The sequence below is a fragment of the Peromyscus eremicus genome, chromosome 17 (assembly GCF_949786415.1).
Source record: "Peromyscus eremicus chromosome 17, PerEre_H2_v1, whole genome shotgun sequence".
In the NCBI taxonomy this organism is placed as follows: domain Eukaryota; kingdom Metazoa; phylum Chordata; class Mammalia; order Rodentia; family Cricetidae; genus Peromyscus; species Peromyscus eremicus.
In genome coordinates this window covers 38,640,957-38,659,759 of record NC_081433.1, presented here as the reverse complement: position 1 = coordinate 38,659,759, position 18,803 = coordinate 38,640,957, and the positions used below count along the sequence as shown (strand labels likewise).

Genomic DNA, 18,803 nt, shown 5'->3' with positions numbered 1-18,803 from the left:
CACCAAATTAGTTTTTTAGGGCAATCTACATTGCAAATTGACCGATTTGCATTAAAACTATGCCTACTTGTTTTGATTTGTCAACACCTCTTTTTAAAAAAAAAAAATCTTTAACATTAAGCATGGGTGGGTAAAGCCATCTGCTTATGGAGCTTGCCTGCAGCTCCATCAGTTAGCACATGAGACAGGTTACAGCTGTTTAATTGTTATGGTGCCGAATGATTCCCTTTCTATCCAAAATTAATATTTATATATGCGTGCATAGAGAGCATGTGGTTAAACATAAGTGATCTAATTGTGAATTAATGGCAGCAGGTACTCATTCATTAGTCCCCGCATGAACAATGAGATATAAAATAGTGCATCTCACATTTAGTCCAGCTCTTGACTTGTAAGATGAGTCCCCAGTAGTGTTTACATCATGCACGTGAGCCAGCCACTCCCTATACATTGGTACCCTGGAAGGAAAATGGCATCATATAGCTGTCCTGACATGTAAAAAGAAAACAATCCATGTGGTAATTCCATCTACTTTAACTCTTTCCAGGACTCCAATCTGGTGTCCTTTGAGTTGTGACCCAAGTCACACAGTGAAAGTCTAGGTATGCAAGTTCACGTACACGTGTCACCCACACTACTGAAAAGCTTGTCTTGGCTGAGGGTGGACTTCCTTTATTCCAAAATGGTGAGACACAAATTTAAATTTATAGCAGTCTGCTATAAAAGTTAACAATGTATATTCCATCTGCTCAGTACATTTCACAGTGAAAATAGCATGAAAAATTCCCAGCAAACTCACAATCTATGGAGAGAGCCACACATGTAAACGAGGGAACTTAAAGACTGTGGTTTCCATATAGTTCTGCAGAAGTAAAGTAGACTTCTAAGTAGATTATTTGGATACTTATGTGGACACTCAAACTCATTTCGAAAATGTTAATTGACCTTCCTGAAATGAAGTTGCTAGTGAAGCCGTGGTGAGATTTCTTCTAAAATGCTAAATCACAAATTGATTATTATCTTATAGCCAAGACAACAGAAGTATTTGAGTGACAAGGAGGAAGAAAACTTTTCTTCACACACACACACACACCAATGGAATTGTGACACCACCACCCCCCAGTGAAGAAACTCATTCATATAAAGAACGTTCCTACCAAAGGCATGTATATTGAGCTGGAGTATGAGGGGCCCATCCTGGCATTCATATACCAGGTCTCATGTAATGCAGTATGTAAAACAAATCACTAGCAGCCCTGAGTTCATTTGCTTAAAGTCAAACTTTCCCCTTTTTTTCTGGTTTCTTAAAATAAGTTCCCTCCTGAGTCTGGGTTTTTCAAATATAAACTATGAATGAGATGAATTAATAATGCCTAGTATCTGTTGAGTATATACCGTGGGCTGAGAAATAATGCAAAGTGTTCTTCCTAGACTCGCTCTATTATGTGTAAAGCTATTAAGGTGGGCATTCCTTCAGGAAAGCACAGTCCAGAGACCTTCATCTGTGGACCTTTTCTGTGGGTGTACCGCTAGCAAACAAGATAACCGTATTCCAAATCCACAAGCCATTCCCGAGCTCGTGGCTGAAGTACTAGTCTAGACTGCCTGGGAAATCGTTTTCAGTTGTTCATGCATGTGTGTGTTTTTTGTAGAATTATTTCTTTTCCTGAAATAAGCTAATAACTATTTGTCATAAAAATCTGAATTGCCATAGAAACAGATGAAGTAACAGCAATGGTGGTTGGCTCCGTATGAAAATGCCATGTTTTTAGGAATTATTTTCCAGAAAAGTTTAAAAGATTTTTAAGAAGATTTGAACTATATCTCTTAACAGAACTTAGAGTTTGTCAAATGCAAATAACAATCGCAAAAAGAAAAACTCGTTTAAAGAACATTAATTTATATTGGAAAGGATTTAAAGAAGTTAGAAACTACTTATTGAAAAGCATATGTATCTTCTTGCGAAATTTCAGTTTATATCCAGTGTTTATGTCACCTGAAATTATTAGGCTGAATGCTTTATTGGCCACTGAACAAATTTCCTTGTATAAAATTGATAGATTCGATTTGTCACTAGTATCCGCTCCTGGGTAGTGGGGGAGGCGTAAAAAGTTCCTGTGTGTGTACCCGTGTGTATTTGCTCATCTCAGATACAGGCAAATGGCCTCCTTGTTGAGTCATCTTTTAAAGGAGTTATGTGTTTACTTCTGCATTGTCATAAATAAGTTATCTTGGATGAGTGAAGAGGACAGTTTTTTTTTTTAATCAGTGTTATCCTAGATAAAAAGAAAACTGACGTAAGAAAGACCCACTGTGATTTACTTACATAATTAACATCCTACAAATTTTTCTTTTTAATTTTTTAATATTATTATTGATTCAGTGAGGCTGGATTTCATGTCACCTAGGATGGCCTCAAACTCCGTAAGTGACAGAATATGACTTCGAACCTCCCCCCGACGGGAGATGACTTCTGTCTCCACCTGAGTGCTGGGGTGCGGGCACTCACCCTCATGCCCAGTTTATGTAATACTGGGGATTGAACCCTGGACGTCACACATCTGAGGAAGCGCTCTAGCAGCTGAGCTACATCTCCAGCCCCAATTTTTTCTTAAGTATTGGATCTCCCAAATAGACGAAGACGAGTGAAGTAATGATTCTGGGTAACACATGATCTATTCTGAGCAGATCAGTAGATCATTACTGTACTTTCCTCTGTTCGGCATTTCAATATCTCCAGTATCTAATTATTGGCATAAAGATTTATAGTGCGCATGCATATGACATGGTAAGTGTGGGCTCGACCACTGAACAAGCTCCCCAGCCATCTGTACTGTATTTTTGAGAGTGTCCTGTGAATTGAACCCAGGGTTTAATGAACCTTGTACATACTTCCCATGTGCTCTATACTGAGCTACACCCTCAGCCCCTATGATGTTTTTATAAACGTTAGCAGTGCCCTCTGGATAGTTTCAGTCCCATATCAGAATACTAAAATATTACCTGTCCTTTCCCGCTTGAATCCACACAACCCTAAGATGTGTTTTCCCCATGTCATTCAGTAAACTCAAGGATCGAAGGAGACATGTGTTGATAACATGTTTCTGTATTGGGTCCAGTGGAAGGAATCCTGCCATATGCAAAAGACTGTGACAAAGCTCGTTGCGGTGTGTGCCAGACAATAGGTTTCTCTCTGGGCAAGTTCTGCATACGCCGGCATCAGTGCCTCTGCGCTGGCGTTCTGAGAGTCCCTCTGTAAATACTCAGTCCTCAGTCAGGCATGTGATTCTAAACTACCAAATACTGTCCCGTGTGAGGTCCTGGAGCTCAGTGGTGCCTTTCCAATCGAGCTGACCTTACGAAATGCGGCTGATCTCAAGGCCCCTTTTCTCTGTCATCTGAATTCTTCTAGTCCAGTGTAAGTCAGGAAGCGTTTCATTTCACTCTCCGGGAATGCCTTGTTTTAAGTAACATTCCAAATCAAAGCCTGGGCTTTTACCTGGGTAGGTAATGTAAGAAGCAGTATATTCATCTAGAAAACTCATGCATCAAATTTCCAAACTTAAGAAAAAAAAACCCACAGATGGGGGAGGAATGAATACAATATCCAAACTTCCCAAGATATTCGAAGCAGGTCTTCCTAAGAGTGCCAGTTTTAGAGAGTAAGTGGTCTCTAAGAAAGCACACTGATGCACATAGACATACAAGCTATTTTTCTTTATATGACACCATCTCACACTTACTAGATGTTGAAATTCAAATTCATTGGCTTTCCTAGACGGGGTAGAATATTTTAAATTCTTTCCCATAATCTTAGAATAAGAATTCTGTTATTTTTAAAGCATATTTTAATGGACCTAAGTAAACTCTTTAAGAATATAAAATTGTTTTATGGTGTTTAAAATTATGTCGGTATCATAATCCTTTATGGTGCGGTAATCAGTAATAAAACAGTGCACTGAGTACCAATTAAGGAACATCAACTCAATGGGTATGCAGCCTGCATGCTGATTTAAACGGTTGCTGATTGGAATAAATGGATTTAATATGTACTTATTTGCAGACGGTAGCTTCTCTGTCACCCTACTAGGGCTGGTACATGAATAATCTAAGAATGATACTTACTTACAACTTTAATGAGATACTAATGTGAATCATTTTTTAAAATCCATGTTACAGAAATTATGAAGCACACAATGCTAAATACAGACTCTGTCCTCCACTCCAAGGACTTTGCCATCCTAGCCACAGTGAAGGAAGGTGTCCTTGTTTTATCATGCACTCAGCTGACCGAATTGTCCTCTTCCGAAGAGAGGGCCCTAAGATTTGATGGTTGTAATTAAAGAGAGAAATATTTCCAGCGTTCTTGATCCTCTATTATTTGCTTATGTCTAACTTAAACCTGAGAATCAATCCTGCAGTCCCATGAAAATACTGGACTGTTTAATAGGGTCCAGCCAAGGACACTGTTGACGGCAGTAACGGTGGGAATCATTCCTAACCACAAACATCGGCAGCTATGCACACACGGATACTTTTCTGTCCACACCCCCCCCCCACACACACACACACACACCCTGTGAGCTACTGAATATACATGTTTCCAACGTGACTGCCTTTTTTCCTGCTCCGTGTTTATGAGAACTGGCGTGATGGCGACAGGAAAGCAAATTTGGAATTGATATCATTCCAAGTGGATTTTCAGACATCCACATTTCTCCCCCAAAGAAGGCATCTGCACTCCTTTGACCTTGTTTTTAAGTGAGCAGCCTTCTTTGGATGTGCAGCTAAGTGGGTCCTACTGGTGCAGCGTTTATAGGTCAACTGAACTGCCTCTGCTCTGGCTTGCTTTTACCTCTTGTTTTCATCCCTTTTATTGCGTGTGCATTTTTGCCTGCTTGCCTACTGGTTTCCCAGACTGCATGTTACAGCAGTTCTTTTTTTTTTTTTGGTTTTTCGAGACAGGGTTTCTCTGTATAGCTTTGCGCCTCTCCTGGAACTCACTTGGTAGCCCAGGCTGGTCTTGAACTCACAGAGATTCACCTGGCTCTGCCTCCCGAGTGCTGGGATTAAAGGCGTGCGCCACCACCGCCCGGCGTTACAGCAGTTCTTATCAGAGGGCCGTAAGGTCCTCTTACTTATATCGGGATGTCGACGGTTTAATAGTTCAAGTTAGCTTGCATTCAGTCTAGCTTCCTTTCATCCGTGATGCTCAACTAATGATTTCCTCTTTGTCAGATGTTTTCATTCAAGGAAATCCCTTGACCAATCCCAGAGCAGATGATGCATATTCTCTGCCTCGCACAGGTACACCATTCTGGGTCCTCTGAGCCGTAAATGTCACTGGCTTAGTAAAAACGTGGGCTGTTCAGTTACCTGACTGGGGTTTTGCCTTTCCTGGTTGCCAGCAATTTGATCCTAGACAAGTCATTCCGGTCCTGTGCTTCGGTCTCTTTGTCCCTAATGTGGGAAAGATAACAGTGCTACCTCTTAAACCCAAGGAGGGCGAAAATGCATCAGCTAATGTGTTGTAAGTGCTTAGTATAGTTTTCACCTATAATTAACAGTCAATAAACGGCAGTTACTGTGAACACTGCTGCATGTGAGCAGGTGGATTAGGGTGAGAGTGAGACACATATGGGTAACAGAGCAGGGAGAGATTTGTAGAGGAGGTAATGTCCGCTTTCTCTTCTTTCCCAACGGATAGCTTCTTCATAGAAGATACTAAAGCCTTCATAAGAAGTGTGTTTAACCACTTCCTATAACACATGTTAAAGCCATGTGGACCAGGCAACAAGAATACATTGATTACCCCAATTCTAGTGGGGAATAGGTATACATTAAGTCACATATATACATCTATAAAATTCATTGAAGCTGTATATTTTCATGACATTCCTTAGCTGAACTGGCAAAGTGATGCTGTACCTTCCTACTCAGCATGTTAGGACTTAATTGTAACCTGCGAACAGGTAACCTTCAAAGGTTAGACCTTTGTTCTTAGACCCCAGGCTCACTACTAAACAGGAAGATTCTTGAGGTTTACCTCTGTGTGTCTCTCCCCAAACACAATGAGAAGGCTTAAAAGGAGGAAGAATTCTTTAAAAGAACACCAAAAGAAGTGTGTGCAAAGGATGCTGGGCCAGCCCTTTGCTTCGCTGATACTGAAAGCTGGTTGACTGGTTACATAATTAAAAGAGTTTGATAAGCCACATCTTTCACACCCAAGGATTCCCAGGCTTTGCCCACCAGCAGGCAGACTAGGGGCGTCTAGTTCATAGACTTGAGACCTGCACGGTAGTTCCATTTGCTGTGTCCTAGGGGTGACGGTGCGTCTGGATATATGGTGAAAGAGAGACAGGTAAACCAGGAATTTGGCACGGCCTTTCAAAGACATCTGCATCCTGACATTTAAGGTAGACCTTCTGTGACAGTGTTCACTGGCGACTTGGCTGGACTTTGAGTCACTGGGAGATTGAGGAATACCTCTGCATGGGACTATGGGCGATTTCCAGGGAGGACTAAGGGGCGGGGGGAATCTCTGCCCTGAATGGCACCAACATGGACTGGGAACTGGAATGGATTTTTTTTTTTAAAGGAAAAGGTAGCTGAGTGTCCATATTCCCCTTTCTCTGCTTCCTGGTCACCCATGATATAAACAGCTCTGCTCCTCCACACCCTCCCTGCCTTGTTGGACTAGCACCTCTAAAAGACAGCTAAAATGAACCATCCAGTCCTTTCAGTTGTTTCTGACCGGCATTTTTGTCACAGCAACGGAAAGCTAACTCATACACCCGCTTCCCATGACTCCCAGGAGCCATGGAGAAGGCATCTAAAAGAAGGTGGTACTTTGGTACAGATACATGTTGTTTGGTAAAGAAAGCTCACCCTGTACTTCTCATTCCCCTTCAGCAGTTCTTCCTACTGGGAAAAGAAATGAGTTCTGAATCCCCAAGACAAGGGGGATTGTGCATCATGACCGTGGGTCTTAGCTGTGTGTGGAGCCCAGCAGCCCACATTGCTGGCTGGGTACCCTGCACCCCATTATTTCTCTTTCCTCTTGTCTGTGTTTGTTGTCACAGTTACACTTACATCCTAAGCTGGTGAGGAAGACTAAATAAATGAATAATATAAAGTCCTTAATCTAATAGCATAAACTAAGCCTTTTTATCGCTTTCAGGAAGCGAGGCTTGAACCAGAGCACCCCGTACGTGTTCTAAAGTCATTCTGAAACTGGCCTAAACTTAAAGATCGACCTGGGTCAGAGGTAGCTATGTGGGAACCATTAATATACCTGCCAAGTATTCCTAATCTACAAGGCATTCAGAAGCAGAGCTCATAGAAAAATCTGGAATTGTCTTGACCACTTGTATTCATAGCATGTGTGGTTTTTCAGAATCCATCTGTCGCTAGTTCCCTCAGTTATGAAACCCAAAATAAGTTTTAAGAATCATCACCCTACAAGAAATGTGGAAATTCTCTCCCTGTGTTCTACATGGATTCTCTTAAAAAATAAATACTCTAAATGCCAAGGAAAGTGTTTCATGAATAGAACATAATAATAGCTTTTTTTTTTAATGACTAGCTCCCACCTATAAGAAAGTTCCATTCAGTAAAAAAAACTTTAAGACTTAGTAGATGTAGTTGGGTTTTTTTTAACATTAAATTAAAACATTCACTTTCAAAGTAATTTTTCTGTAATTTCTTTGTGCATCTCAGCAACTGTTAGGTATATTAATTTTTAACTATTCTGTGTTGTTTTTACGATTATTATTCCTAATGGCTTCTTACAACATGCTTGCAGTTTTCTGCTTATTTCCTGTACTGGCTTCTATAATGATGTCTTTAACGTTGCGATGCGATTATTTTCGTAATTATTTTAACCTCATGTATCCACTTTTCCATTCAACTTCTTCATTATTTAGAATCAGGCTTTTGAGGGATTATCAGGAATTTCCCTCTTCAAAGTTAAATGTAGGTTATTGTTTTCCTTAGTTTTAAGCTATCACAGTGATTCTTTATGACATGTAATATGTTCCTTATGATCAATCTTGGTATCTTATCCTCAGTACCAATATTTTTATAGCTGATTTTTAGTTTCTCATGAATGTTGCATTAAGCATTTCTAATATTTAAAGTGTTGCACTAATTATGATTTCTGTGTATTTTAAATGTATTTTCTAATTGCAGCTCCTCTTCTGGTCTTCACCTGACCCAATGATGACCCTACCTTTACTGGAAATCAGTCCAGTGCTTTGCATAATTGACTGTTTGCTAAATTAACAGGATGGACTGATCAGAAAAAAATTCAGTCTCTCTTGAAGCTACTAACCTAGACCAGAGTTTAGCTGTGTTCTTTATTTTGGATGCGTTAACTGAAGCAGATCTGATTAAAAAAAACACAGGATATACTCACCAACTGTAATCAGTGTAACTAATTTTTGTAAATGGAGAATTCCCTTGGAAATGCTACCCTGCCTGAATTGAAAACTCTAGATTATTAATATCATTATGATTATGTGCAGATCGTCAAATGAGCTATTACAGAAAGAACTCTTGCAGATTACACAATACTTAGAAGGAATGATTAAAAATTTGTGTCAGTGTCCTGATGCAGTAATACATTTCTCTTTCAATGCTTAAGAGATGAATTATGCTTACTAAGTCGCGATTGCAGAGTAGAACCTAATGCCATTTCTTCTTTCACCTTAATTTCCCTTGTAATGTATTGTCAATTAGCCATAAACGTTTTTATTTTTAAAGGCAATTCAGAAGCCTCTAATGGAATCCTGTGGCAAAGCAAAGAATCTTTTTATATACACGGTACAGATGTGTCAAAACCACTTATGGGTTTGTTTACCCACATGACACAGGCAGCAAGCCTGAGTGTCTCATGTGAAAGTTACGATTTAAATCACTCTTTTAAGAGTACTGTTGCCACTTGCATATATCAGTAATGAAAAATAATCAACATAAGCATCTCTGAAAAGCAATTTTAGATCATTAAAGATGTATGAATTTTGACAAAGCAAGAAGATTTGAGGCTTATTAAGAATATATTAGGTCTCTATCATGAGTGAAGGCAGAGAGGCTCTGTGTCTCGGGAAGATAAATGGTACAAGGATGGCCAGAGACTCAGTCTTGGTCCAGCTGGTCCTTAAACTGGTTGAGAAAAAACAGAACCTATTGCAAGATGGTTCTTGAGATGAAACAGTGTCTGAGACCACTCCTGTTCCCTAATGGACTGCATATGTGATACAGCTTGTCCATCTGGCGTGGAGCCAAAGGCTACTGGAGGCGCCTCCGGGGCTTCGTATGCCTTTTCCAAGTAAAATGGAAGTATTTGTCCGATGGTTCTTAGTTTCTTTTATTTCCTTGTTACTTATTTATTTATTAACTATTAAACTTGGATTACTGTATATCTCATAGCGGTAACTTTCCAAAATTCTGTAGTCATAAAGGCCCAAGTCCACGGGCTCTACTTAGTGGGAATTGTTAACAAGAATGAACACGCGTGTGTTATCCAAGGAGCCTGTGCAGGAAACGGTCAGCATCCCCCAGACTGACCTCTAAAACATAGTCCCTGGCATCATGACCACATTGACTAAAACTGACCCTAGTGCATTTTTAGAAGATTTGAAATGCATCTCTGTCATGTGGTGTGAGTTCTATGTCAGCTGCAGTTAACTCAATTTGCATGTGAATTCTGAAAATTTCCTTGTCCCATGTGACACTTCTGAAATGTCTGTCTGTTCTTTTTTTTCCTTTTTTAATTTCCCAAGCTCACTATTTGGATAAGATAGTTAAAGGTACTGTATACCTACTCTTTGTTGACGTATCTGCATAAATAACTATAGAGCTGTGTATCAGAATGTGCTAGGTGTAACAGTAGACTTTTTCATGCATATTCTCATAAATTATAACTTGGGCTTACATAATGTGAAATGCCTCAGGTTTAAAGTATGGAGACTTAAATTGTCTGTGTCTCATTTTTATAATTTTGGGGTTCTCACAGATTTCATTCCTATTTAAAACAATAGTTTTTCACTAAAACCAAAACTGAAGATTACAGTACATTTGCTGTTTTTTGTTTTATTTTGCTTCAAAATCTATTGTTAGTAATTCAGCTAATGAGCTTTTAAATTATAAATTAAAGAATCATAAATACTCTTATCACAGAATAAGAATTGTCACTCTAAAGAACATTCTGGCTAACATATGTGAGAGAGAGAGAGAGAGAGAGATCTCATTTATCCTCAGATGGAAACTTCTTTGGCTTGTTCTAAACGTGTCAGAATATATATGTGATACCATAATTTATGTTTGGTAATATATATTCTTATCAAACTACAAAATCTCGTGCACGCTGTGGCATCAGAACTGATAACGTTGCTCAGCAAAAGACAGCAGATTCTCGGGTCTTCAGTTGCCGTAGACATGGGTGGAAGAGTGTTGTCCGCAGAGAAAACCCCTCCCCCTTCCTCCTCAGAATACCTATTTTCTTTCCCTTGTTTGTGCTTTCCATTAGAATATGAAAATATTCATGGCAATATCCAGGCTTTCCTATCATAATTCCGTGTGCAGGTCACAACTGCGGCACATTGGCAGTGGGCAATTCAGTACTTCTATTTCAATACAAACCACACACAAACACATCTGTAAGGAACACCTACCTTTTATATATTGAATAACCCATAGATACAGACGGTAACTGTCTGGAAACAAAATAAGCAGCGAGATTCATCTCATCCTGGCCTGATGGTACCCCTACATACAAGGTTGTTAGATTGTCAAAACAGACGTCTTCCTGTTGACTGTAATTGTAAGAGCTTAAGAAACAGAACGTCTCTTTGAGATATTTCCTTCTCCAGTTCCTCACCGGAGACCAACACGTGAATAATCATTTGAATACGGACTTAAACATCTTACACCAGATTGCTCCTTAAATCTTATGTCCAAAACAAGTGGGGCATCTTCCTGATAAGGAGCTATGTAACGAACTCCAGTTGCTGGAGCGAGTATTTTATTACATGTATTTTATACCCAATGATTACTAGTTAGCCAAAGAGACTTGATTACTAGCCAGGTCATTGCAGGAGTTTAGAGCATTTAATCCTTGCTGTCTGTCAGTACCATGTCACACTCATACACAGGGACTTCAGAATCCACCTGAGCGTCATCTTTCATAAGTAGATCATGTTGGCTGCATGCCAGTTGCCATCGGTAGGAAGTGACAAAATTTGGTTTTTTGGGGGAAAAAAAAATTATGTTAGACTGAAACAATTTTCGATTTTGGATATATTAAATTAATTATTTCCCAAATTTTCCCTTCTTGCCCATAAAAGCAGACAAGATAGGATACAAAGGTAACAGCATAAAAGCCTTAGGGAGATTGTCACAAAATATCACTCTTCGCTATCTGTCTTGAAGCACGCCACTACCGTGTTTTTGTTCAGTCTATCAATGTTTTATTGTGGTCCTTATGGTATTTCATTTTGTCCGTCCTAAGTAATCAGATATGCACAGCTCTTACATTTAGTTGGAAATCCTGTCGGTCCTGTCCCATCCGTATGCAGCCTGAACCCTACTATTCGTTAGAATAGACGCTAAAGCCGCTTCCCTCTCTCCTGGGCTTCGCTTACTCTGTGGAAAGGAATGTACTCTTGGCATAAAGTATGGTCATTAATACTGACCTATACTTTGTGCAGTTATTTAATACACTGTAATTTCACATGAATATTCGGCAACTCTGAGGCCAGATAAAATTAATGCTCTCTTTTTAACATCATTCATAAACCCATGTCCACGCTCATGCTCTTGAATTTAGGGGAGGTTTTTTTTTAAAGCAACAAGGTGCTTTAAGGAGTCGTGTCCTAAGAAACTTCTAGCAATGTTTGCAACAGATTAAAAATTGGAACAGGGGATTCTGAAATTATTATCCTGAGGCGCTTTTCCAAACCCTACACTATACCTTGTTGCTTTGTGAAAGGGGGCGGGTGGGAATATCAAGTTAATTTTGTCTGGCCTGAAGCTATTTAGTGGGTCATTGCATATATTTCTGTCCTACACAGGTAAGTGGTGTCTCAAGGGTCAGGCCAATCAAAGATGCCACTTGGATAAGAATTAGATTCCTTGGATAACGTTGCTGCTTCTATCCATGTGCAATTACAGTCTCTGCGCTGTTTATAAAGGCCTGTTCCCACTAAGTGTCCCGTATCTGTTTCTTTCAGCTACAAACGCTTTCAGTACTCAAATCACTGTTTTCTCTTCCTTGCTTGTCTTGACAGAGGGTTGCCCCGGTTTGTGCAACAGCAATGGGAGATGTACACTGGACCAAAACGGCTGGCATTGTGTTTGCCAGCCAGGGTGGAGAGGAGCAGGCTGTGACGTAGCCATGGAGACTCTGTGCACAGACGGCAAGGACAATGAAGGAGGTAAGGGAGCCTGAGCCTGAGAACAAGTTGTACCCCAGAGCCTCGGTTCGTAAGTTACAGTGACTACATAGTTATCCGTTGAGAAGAAGAAAAGAACAAACAGATCCCTAAAGATTAGATTGATTGAAAATGCATGAGAGTTGATGGATTGATGGCGCTCCCCGATTTTCCTGAAACGAATGCCTGATGATTATCGTTCATGGAAAAGGCAAGGTAACGGAGCTACTGTATAACGTCCATTGTTCTCCATTCCCTTTTCTCGTTCCCGGGTGGCTCTCCCCCTCAACAATGGTATTCAGGATGCTGTGCATTGGGAGTGCTACAGCAGTATTTTAATAACTAAACAAGCCAGAAGATGCCAGGCATTTTTCAAGCTCTTCTGTTGAAAGACATTGGTAGGGGAGGGGAAAAAAAAAAGACAGCAACAGAGAACAGTTCCCTTGAAGCTGAATTCCACTGTCTTTTTATCCTTAACTTTACACCCCTATAAAAGGATTGCAATATTCCACCCAATTTAAGCCTTCGGCTAGGAATAATTATTCTCCCCTCTGAGCACATCCCCCATGCTATTGTATTTTAATTTCAGAGAACAGAGAGTGGGAGTTGGTGATGGAATACTTGCCCCTGACAGCTGTTTAATTTTGACAAACCGTGAGGAGTGAATTGGTAGCAGGTGGAGTTGCTGTGTGAGTCGGAGATCACCTTCTTGGTGGCTTGTTTCTCTCCTCTGGAAGGTCTTCCTCCTGGACAGTAGTGTCGGTAGAGAGTGCAGCTTTCAGAGGCAGGCAGATCTTCACTGCCACAGACTACTAACGTGGCCTTCAACCAGATCTGTACCTCTTCACCTCTCACCTACAAAACAGAACCAAAAGAGGTTTCGAAAGTTCTAAGAGAAAAAGATGTGTAGATTGCTCAGCGTGTTGCAGCCATTGTTGCCCTGATTTTCCTTCTTTGGTTTCCTGAGTGCTTGTCTTGACTAGTCATAGAAGGGTGTCAGAGAAGTCATGTGGAGTGGGCCCAATTCTCTTCCCCATGACCTGGGCGGGTATCCCTCTGCAGCCATGTACCCTGGTCCACCATGGGCTACATGTGTCTGGTCTTCCTGGCGAGGAGCTGAGGACCTCCCTTTTAACTTTCTCATAGACCACCCCACCATCTCCCTGTGTCATTTTCCTTGGCTATCAAGATGAGCCAGTAACTCTCCATAAAAGCCTTCTTTACCCTCCCCCTCTCCGTCCCCCCACCCGCGCCCCTTATGGATTCCAGGAGTCCCTAACCCTCACAGCTCTCGTAGCTGATAATACCTTGTTGCCCAAACTCCTCAAGATCACGTGCTTACAGAACTGGCAACATTAATCCTCTCTGAGACGTAGCCCAGATGGCGACCTAACTTCTTGCTTTCCCCCAAAGAGTGCCAAGCCCATTGTCTCCGGTGCCAGGGGAGGAGGAGAGTCTCTTTCTCCTTGATCATGCACTTCAGATTTCTGTCGTCTGAGAGAAGATTGCATTGAGGAGGAGGAGGTCCTCCTGGCTCTCGGAGGGATGCAAACTGCGGGGCCAAGTCTGTAGAGACCAGGCAGAGTAATTTAGGGGCTAATCAACTCTTTGGTATTATTATCAGCCAAGGAGGTTTTTTCCTTTTCCTCAAAAATTTATCAGCTGTGAATTGGCCTCATTCCCCCTTTGTTTATTCTTATTAGCATGAAACTCCACTATCGCTAGACTTCCCTCTCTGAGGGAAAATCTGAGCCAATAGAACACCTCTTGTGAATTCTCTCCTTATCTCACATAATTTCCATGCCTGTCCCTAACCTAATTTTGTTGTTCTTCAAAGACAGAACCTCAGGGCCGGCTTCCTCCTATCGTGAGGTGGTAACCTGGGTGCCTGGCAGGTTAAGGAACTAAAGAGAAGGAGCGGGTGAAGAGGCTGATTTGGCTCTGGTCAGAATTTAAGAAAATATATATATATATGCGTGCTCTTGTCTAGTTCGAACACAGTCTTTGTAAAAGACAGGGGAAATGGCTTACCATCCCCGGAAGCGGAAGGGTTTAAGTGTGGTCCAAGTATGTGATAGATTTATATAAAAACGTCCTTATGGAGCCCATCACAGTGTACAATGAATATACACTGATTAAAAATAAATAAATGTTTACACTAAAACAGCTGCATACAGGGCAATAACTAAACATCTTCCTTGGCCAGTGTTTTTCTCCTAGTTCCGGCTACCTTGCTTTCCCCAATGTGGCGCGCTCCATCACCACTGATTATAAAGAGCCCTGAACTCCTACTCTCACCACCAGGGTACCAGTCCTTGCCTTCCTGGGCCCTTCCTTTCCTGTTGTCCTTCAGACACAGTGGCTCTCAGATGTTCAAGCAATGGACAGGAGCTTCAGATGGAGCGGGACGAAGGGGCCGCTAGTAGAACACACGGAGCCATGCGTCCTTAGTCGCTCTGAGCACCTGTGCATTCGTAGGAAGTAGCTGTGTCTTTTTAAGTTTCAAACTGCTGCCATGTGCACTGGGTAGCTGTGGCCTTCGGAAGCTAAGGGCACTCCTTTCCTCTTGAGAAGGTCACTGACAGCGATCTCCACTCCGTGAAGTCGACGTGGAGTCCCTTCTTACAGGCGCCTCCAGATTTCAGAGGCCACTGAAGCAAGTTTTAAGATACAAGCTAAGTAAATAAAATGGTGGGTAATCACATTGGTAAGAGAGGGGGAAAAAGGTTAAAGGCAAACAGAACCATCAAAGATCATTAAGTACTTCCTCCCAGAGACTCCTGATATTATCAGAACATAGAGTGGCACTGGAAATCTCTAGGCATTGCAGTGTCCTGGTAGAATAGTGACTTGGGAGAGATGAGAATTGGTTTGGAAGGCAGTTGGTTCCTACTTTAGATAAGAGATTCAGTTACCATGATGTACTGATTAATGTGACTGCTAACACATTGTTAGTAACTGGGTTACTGTTGTTGCTACTTTCCTCCTGATACATAGGAAATGTGTGGTGAATTTGTGTGTGTGTGTGTGTGTGTGTGTGTGTGTGTGTGGTGAATTTTGTGCAGTGAATTTGTGTGCACGTGTGTGTAAATAAACATTTTTCTTTAGGATAGAATTTTAGAAAGGAAATTGTGCGGTAAAGGCACATTTTAGGTTTTCATTTTTATAGCTGCTCCTCTGTTGCCTTGCACGTAGGTCCCAACCACTGTACATTTTATTGGTGTGAGATTGTTACTTGCCCATGGTCACACTCTGTACATAATCATTGTACATAAATGAAATTGTCCAACAAAGTGAAACACGGAACCTTTTTCTGATGAATGGAAATGTCCCTGTTTTATTATTTTAGTGTGTATCTCTAATTACTACTTAGACTGATAATATTTTTTCCCTGTTGTGCTATGGTTGAAACCCAGGGGCTTTCTGTACATTGGACCTTCTGCTACTGAGATGCAGGCCCAGCCCAGGTTAATGATGATCTGTCTGCCTTGTTCTCTGCCTTTTGTGTTTTTATTTCTTGTTCCTTGATATTTATTCTGAGAATTGCATACTTATTTCTCTTTCTTGGTTTTTCCTATTGAGTTGCTTCGCATTTTCTCTTTGAGGTTTCCCCTCGAACCTCTTGTTCCAGTCCACTAATTCTCTGCCGGGTGTATCATTCATATTTTACCCAGGATTTTTACTCACCTTTTGACTCTGCAATTTGTGGTATCTTTTGTCAGGCGGACATTTTTTTTTTCAACTAATACAAAGTAAATGTTTTGTGAAGTTTAGCTCTTTTGTTCATAAACTCTACCTGCGGTTTCTGAACAAGAGCCTTATAGGATTATACATAGACTTATATATGTGTCGTAGTTTCTTCTGATATTTTTTATAATGGCTTTCTTTTTTTAATTTTTATTTTTATTTTGCAATACAATTCAGTTCTACATATCAGCCACGGATTCCCTTTATTCCCCCCTCCGACCCCCCTCACCTTTCCCCCAGCCCACCCCCTATTCCCACCTCCTCCAGGGCAAAGCCTCCCCCGAGGACTGAGATCAACCTGGAAGACTCAGTCCAGGCAGGTCCAGTCCCCTCCTCCCAGGCCGAGCCAAGCGATCCTGCATAGGCCCCAGGTTTCCAACAGCCAACTCATACAATGAGCACAGGACCTGGTCCCACTGCCTGGATGCCTCCCAAACAGATCAAGCCAATCAACTGTCTCACTTATCCAGAGGGCCTGATCCAGTTGGTGACCCCTCAGCCATTGGTTCATAGTTCATGTGTTTCCATATAATGGCTTTCTTAATACCCAACTAATGAGCAACACTTTTAAGTAACTATTGCGGTGTAAAACATCCAAGAACTCGAGGTATAGATAGTGTCTGAGGGAGGGAAAAGAATGGTAAAGGAAAACCAGAGGGCATTTCTGAGCATATTTTGACTTGTTTAGATAAAGTTCTTCCCTGCAAAGCCAAGGACCAGAGTTTGATCTCTAGAGCACTTGTTAAAAAAAAAAAAAATTTTTTTAAGACAAGTATAGTAGTGCATGCGTGTCATCCCACTGGGGAGGGAAAAACATGTGGCCAGACAACCTAATCTACTCAGTGAGCCAATGAGCGCTCACATATAGTACAGAGAGAGAGAGAGAGAGAGAGAGAGAGAGAGAGAGAGAGAGAGAGAGAGAGAGAGAGAGAGAGAGAGAGGCAGAGAGAGGCATGCGAGTGTGCACGGAAACCAAGATGGCGTAAAGAATAGTTTGGGAGACATATACTCAACTCATTCAGGTGATGGTTAAAGTGAAGCAAAGGAAGAACTCAAGTTGGAGTAGGTACAGAGGAAAAGGAAGGGAGAAGTCATGAATGGACTTCAGGCGTCTACTTTGGGTGTAGAGAGAGAAGCTGTGGCTGGAGAGATGGCCCGGTGATTAGGAGAACATTCTTCTCTTTCAGAGAAGGAGAGCTTGCTACCCAGAACTCACATTGGGCGGCTCACAACCACCTTGAACTCCAGCTCCAGAGTGTCCGGCACACTATTCTGGCCACAGCAGGCACCTGCATGCATGTACACATATGCACATGTACACACACATAAATAAAGAACTGTACTATTGTATAAATAAATAAATAAATAATAAACACAATTTTTTAAAGCAAAAGTGATGTAGGTAGATTGAAGTGGATTGACATTGGAAGCACAGGGGAATGGACAAGTCCAGAGAAGAGGGCAAAGATGTGGTGGATGAGGCATGATAGGCTTCAGATGCCTGTATAATATGCAGCTAAACATGTCTAGAAGGCAGGTTTTTTGTAGGACAAAAAATGATCACACTGGAGTCAATAGCATGAAAAGGATATGAACTGAACCTTAAGACACCCATACAGCACTGATTCCCATAGACCAAGAATGTGCTGGAAGTCATGTCCCATAGTTCCATAGTGCAGAAAGGAGCCCCACGCAGGTTGCCAAATGTTTACTAGGAAGAGTCATGAACAGTGCATGATACACTGATAAACTCTCACGACCACAATACTGCCTCGGGATTTAGACCTTGTCGTGGGTGATGACGATAATGATAATTATCTTTAAGGAAAATAGGAGGTTTGTATTGCTTTTCCAATCAGTAAATTACAAGGTTTAAAATAAATAAAATGACCATGCTTCAAAGAAGAAAATGTGAGTGTGGACAAACAAAACAAAGTCACCATCAGAGGAACTCTAGGAAAGCTTGGGGTTCGAGTTTTAATTTGACCAAAGGTGTGCTGATTAAATCTGACCGAAAAATATAACAAGAGTGATAGAAAGTGATTTAAGATGTTATAAAAATAGGACAGGGTAGAAAGCTGGAGGCAAGACCTGAGGTTGGCCGTTGTGGCCACAGGCTGATATTTGTAAGTAAAGTTTTATTGAAATGCTGTGATTGCATTCATCCATTAATCTATTGTCAGATCTCTTTTGCAGGGACCATTTCATAGTGACATGGTTCACAAAACCTAAAATACCCGCTATTTGGCAATCTATAAAATAAGTTTGCTAACCACTATTAAAGACCGATTGAACATGCCTCAGGAAAGACAAGAATGTGTAAAATATGGCCAGAATATAGCTAAAGCAATAATGTTAAGAATCGAGTGGAGGAGAGCATAAATTATATATCTACTTTATATCATAGTGTCGCTTATAATGCAACCTAAAGCAAAGACTCCTGACTAATAATCAAGGTTGCTATTCAATGAGCTTTGAAATTTTCTGATCTTTAGTTTTTTTATGATTAATGTTATTAGATATGGCTTCTATTCTAGGCTAAATGTAAGCCAACATAACATTCTTTAGACTATAATGGCATCCCAAAATGATTTGGAGAAGCTATTCCACGGAGACAATTTTGCT

At 41.0% G+C, this 18,803-nt stretch overlaps 1 protein-coding gene across 1 annotated transcript in view; it reads left to right on the top strand.

Moving 5' to 3' along the window:
* The window catches only part of Tenm3 (teneurin transmembrane protein 3), a 181,138-nt gene that overhangs the window by 93,996 nt on the left and 68,339 nt on the right, over nucleotides 1-18,803 (top strand). The window contains exon 10 of the mRNA XM_059244770.1: nucleotides 12,288-12,434. Coding sequence (XP_059100753.1) covers nucleotides 12,288-12,434 — 147 coding nt within the window. The remainder of the gene's footprint in view (nucleotides 1-12,287; nucleotides 12,435-18,803) is intronic.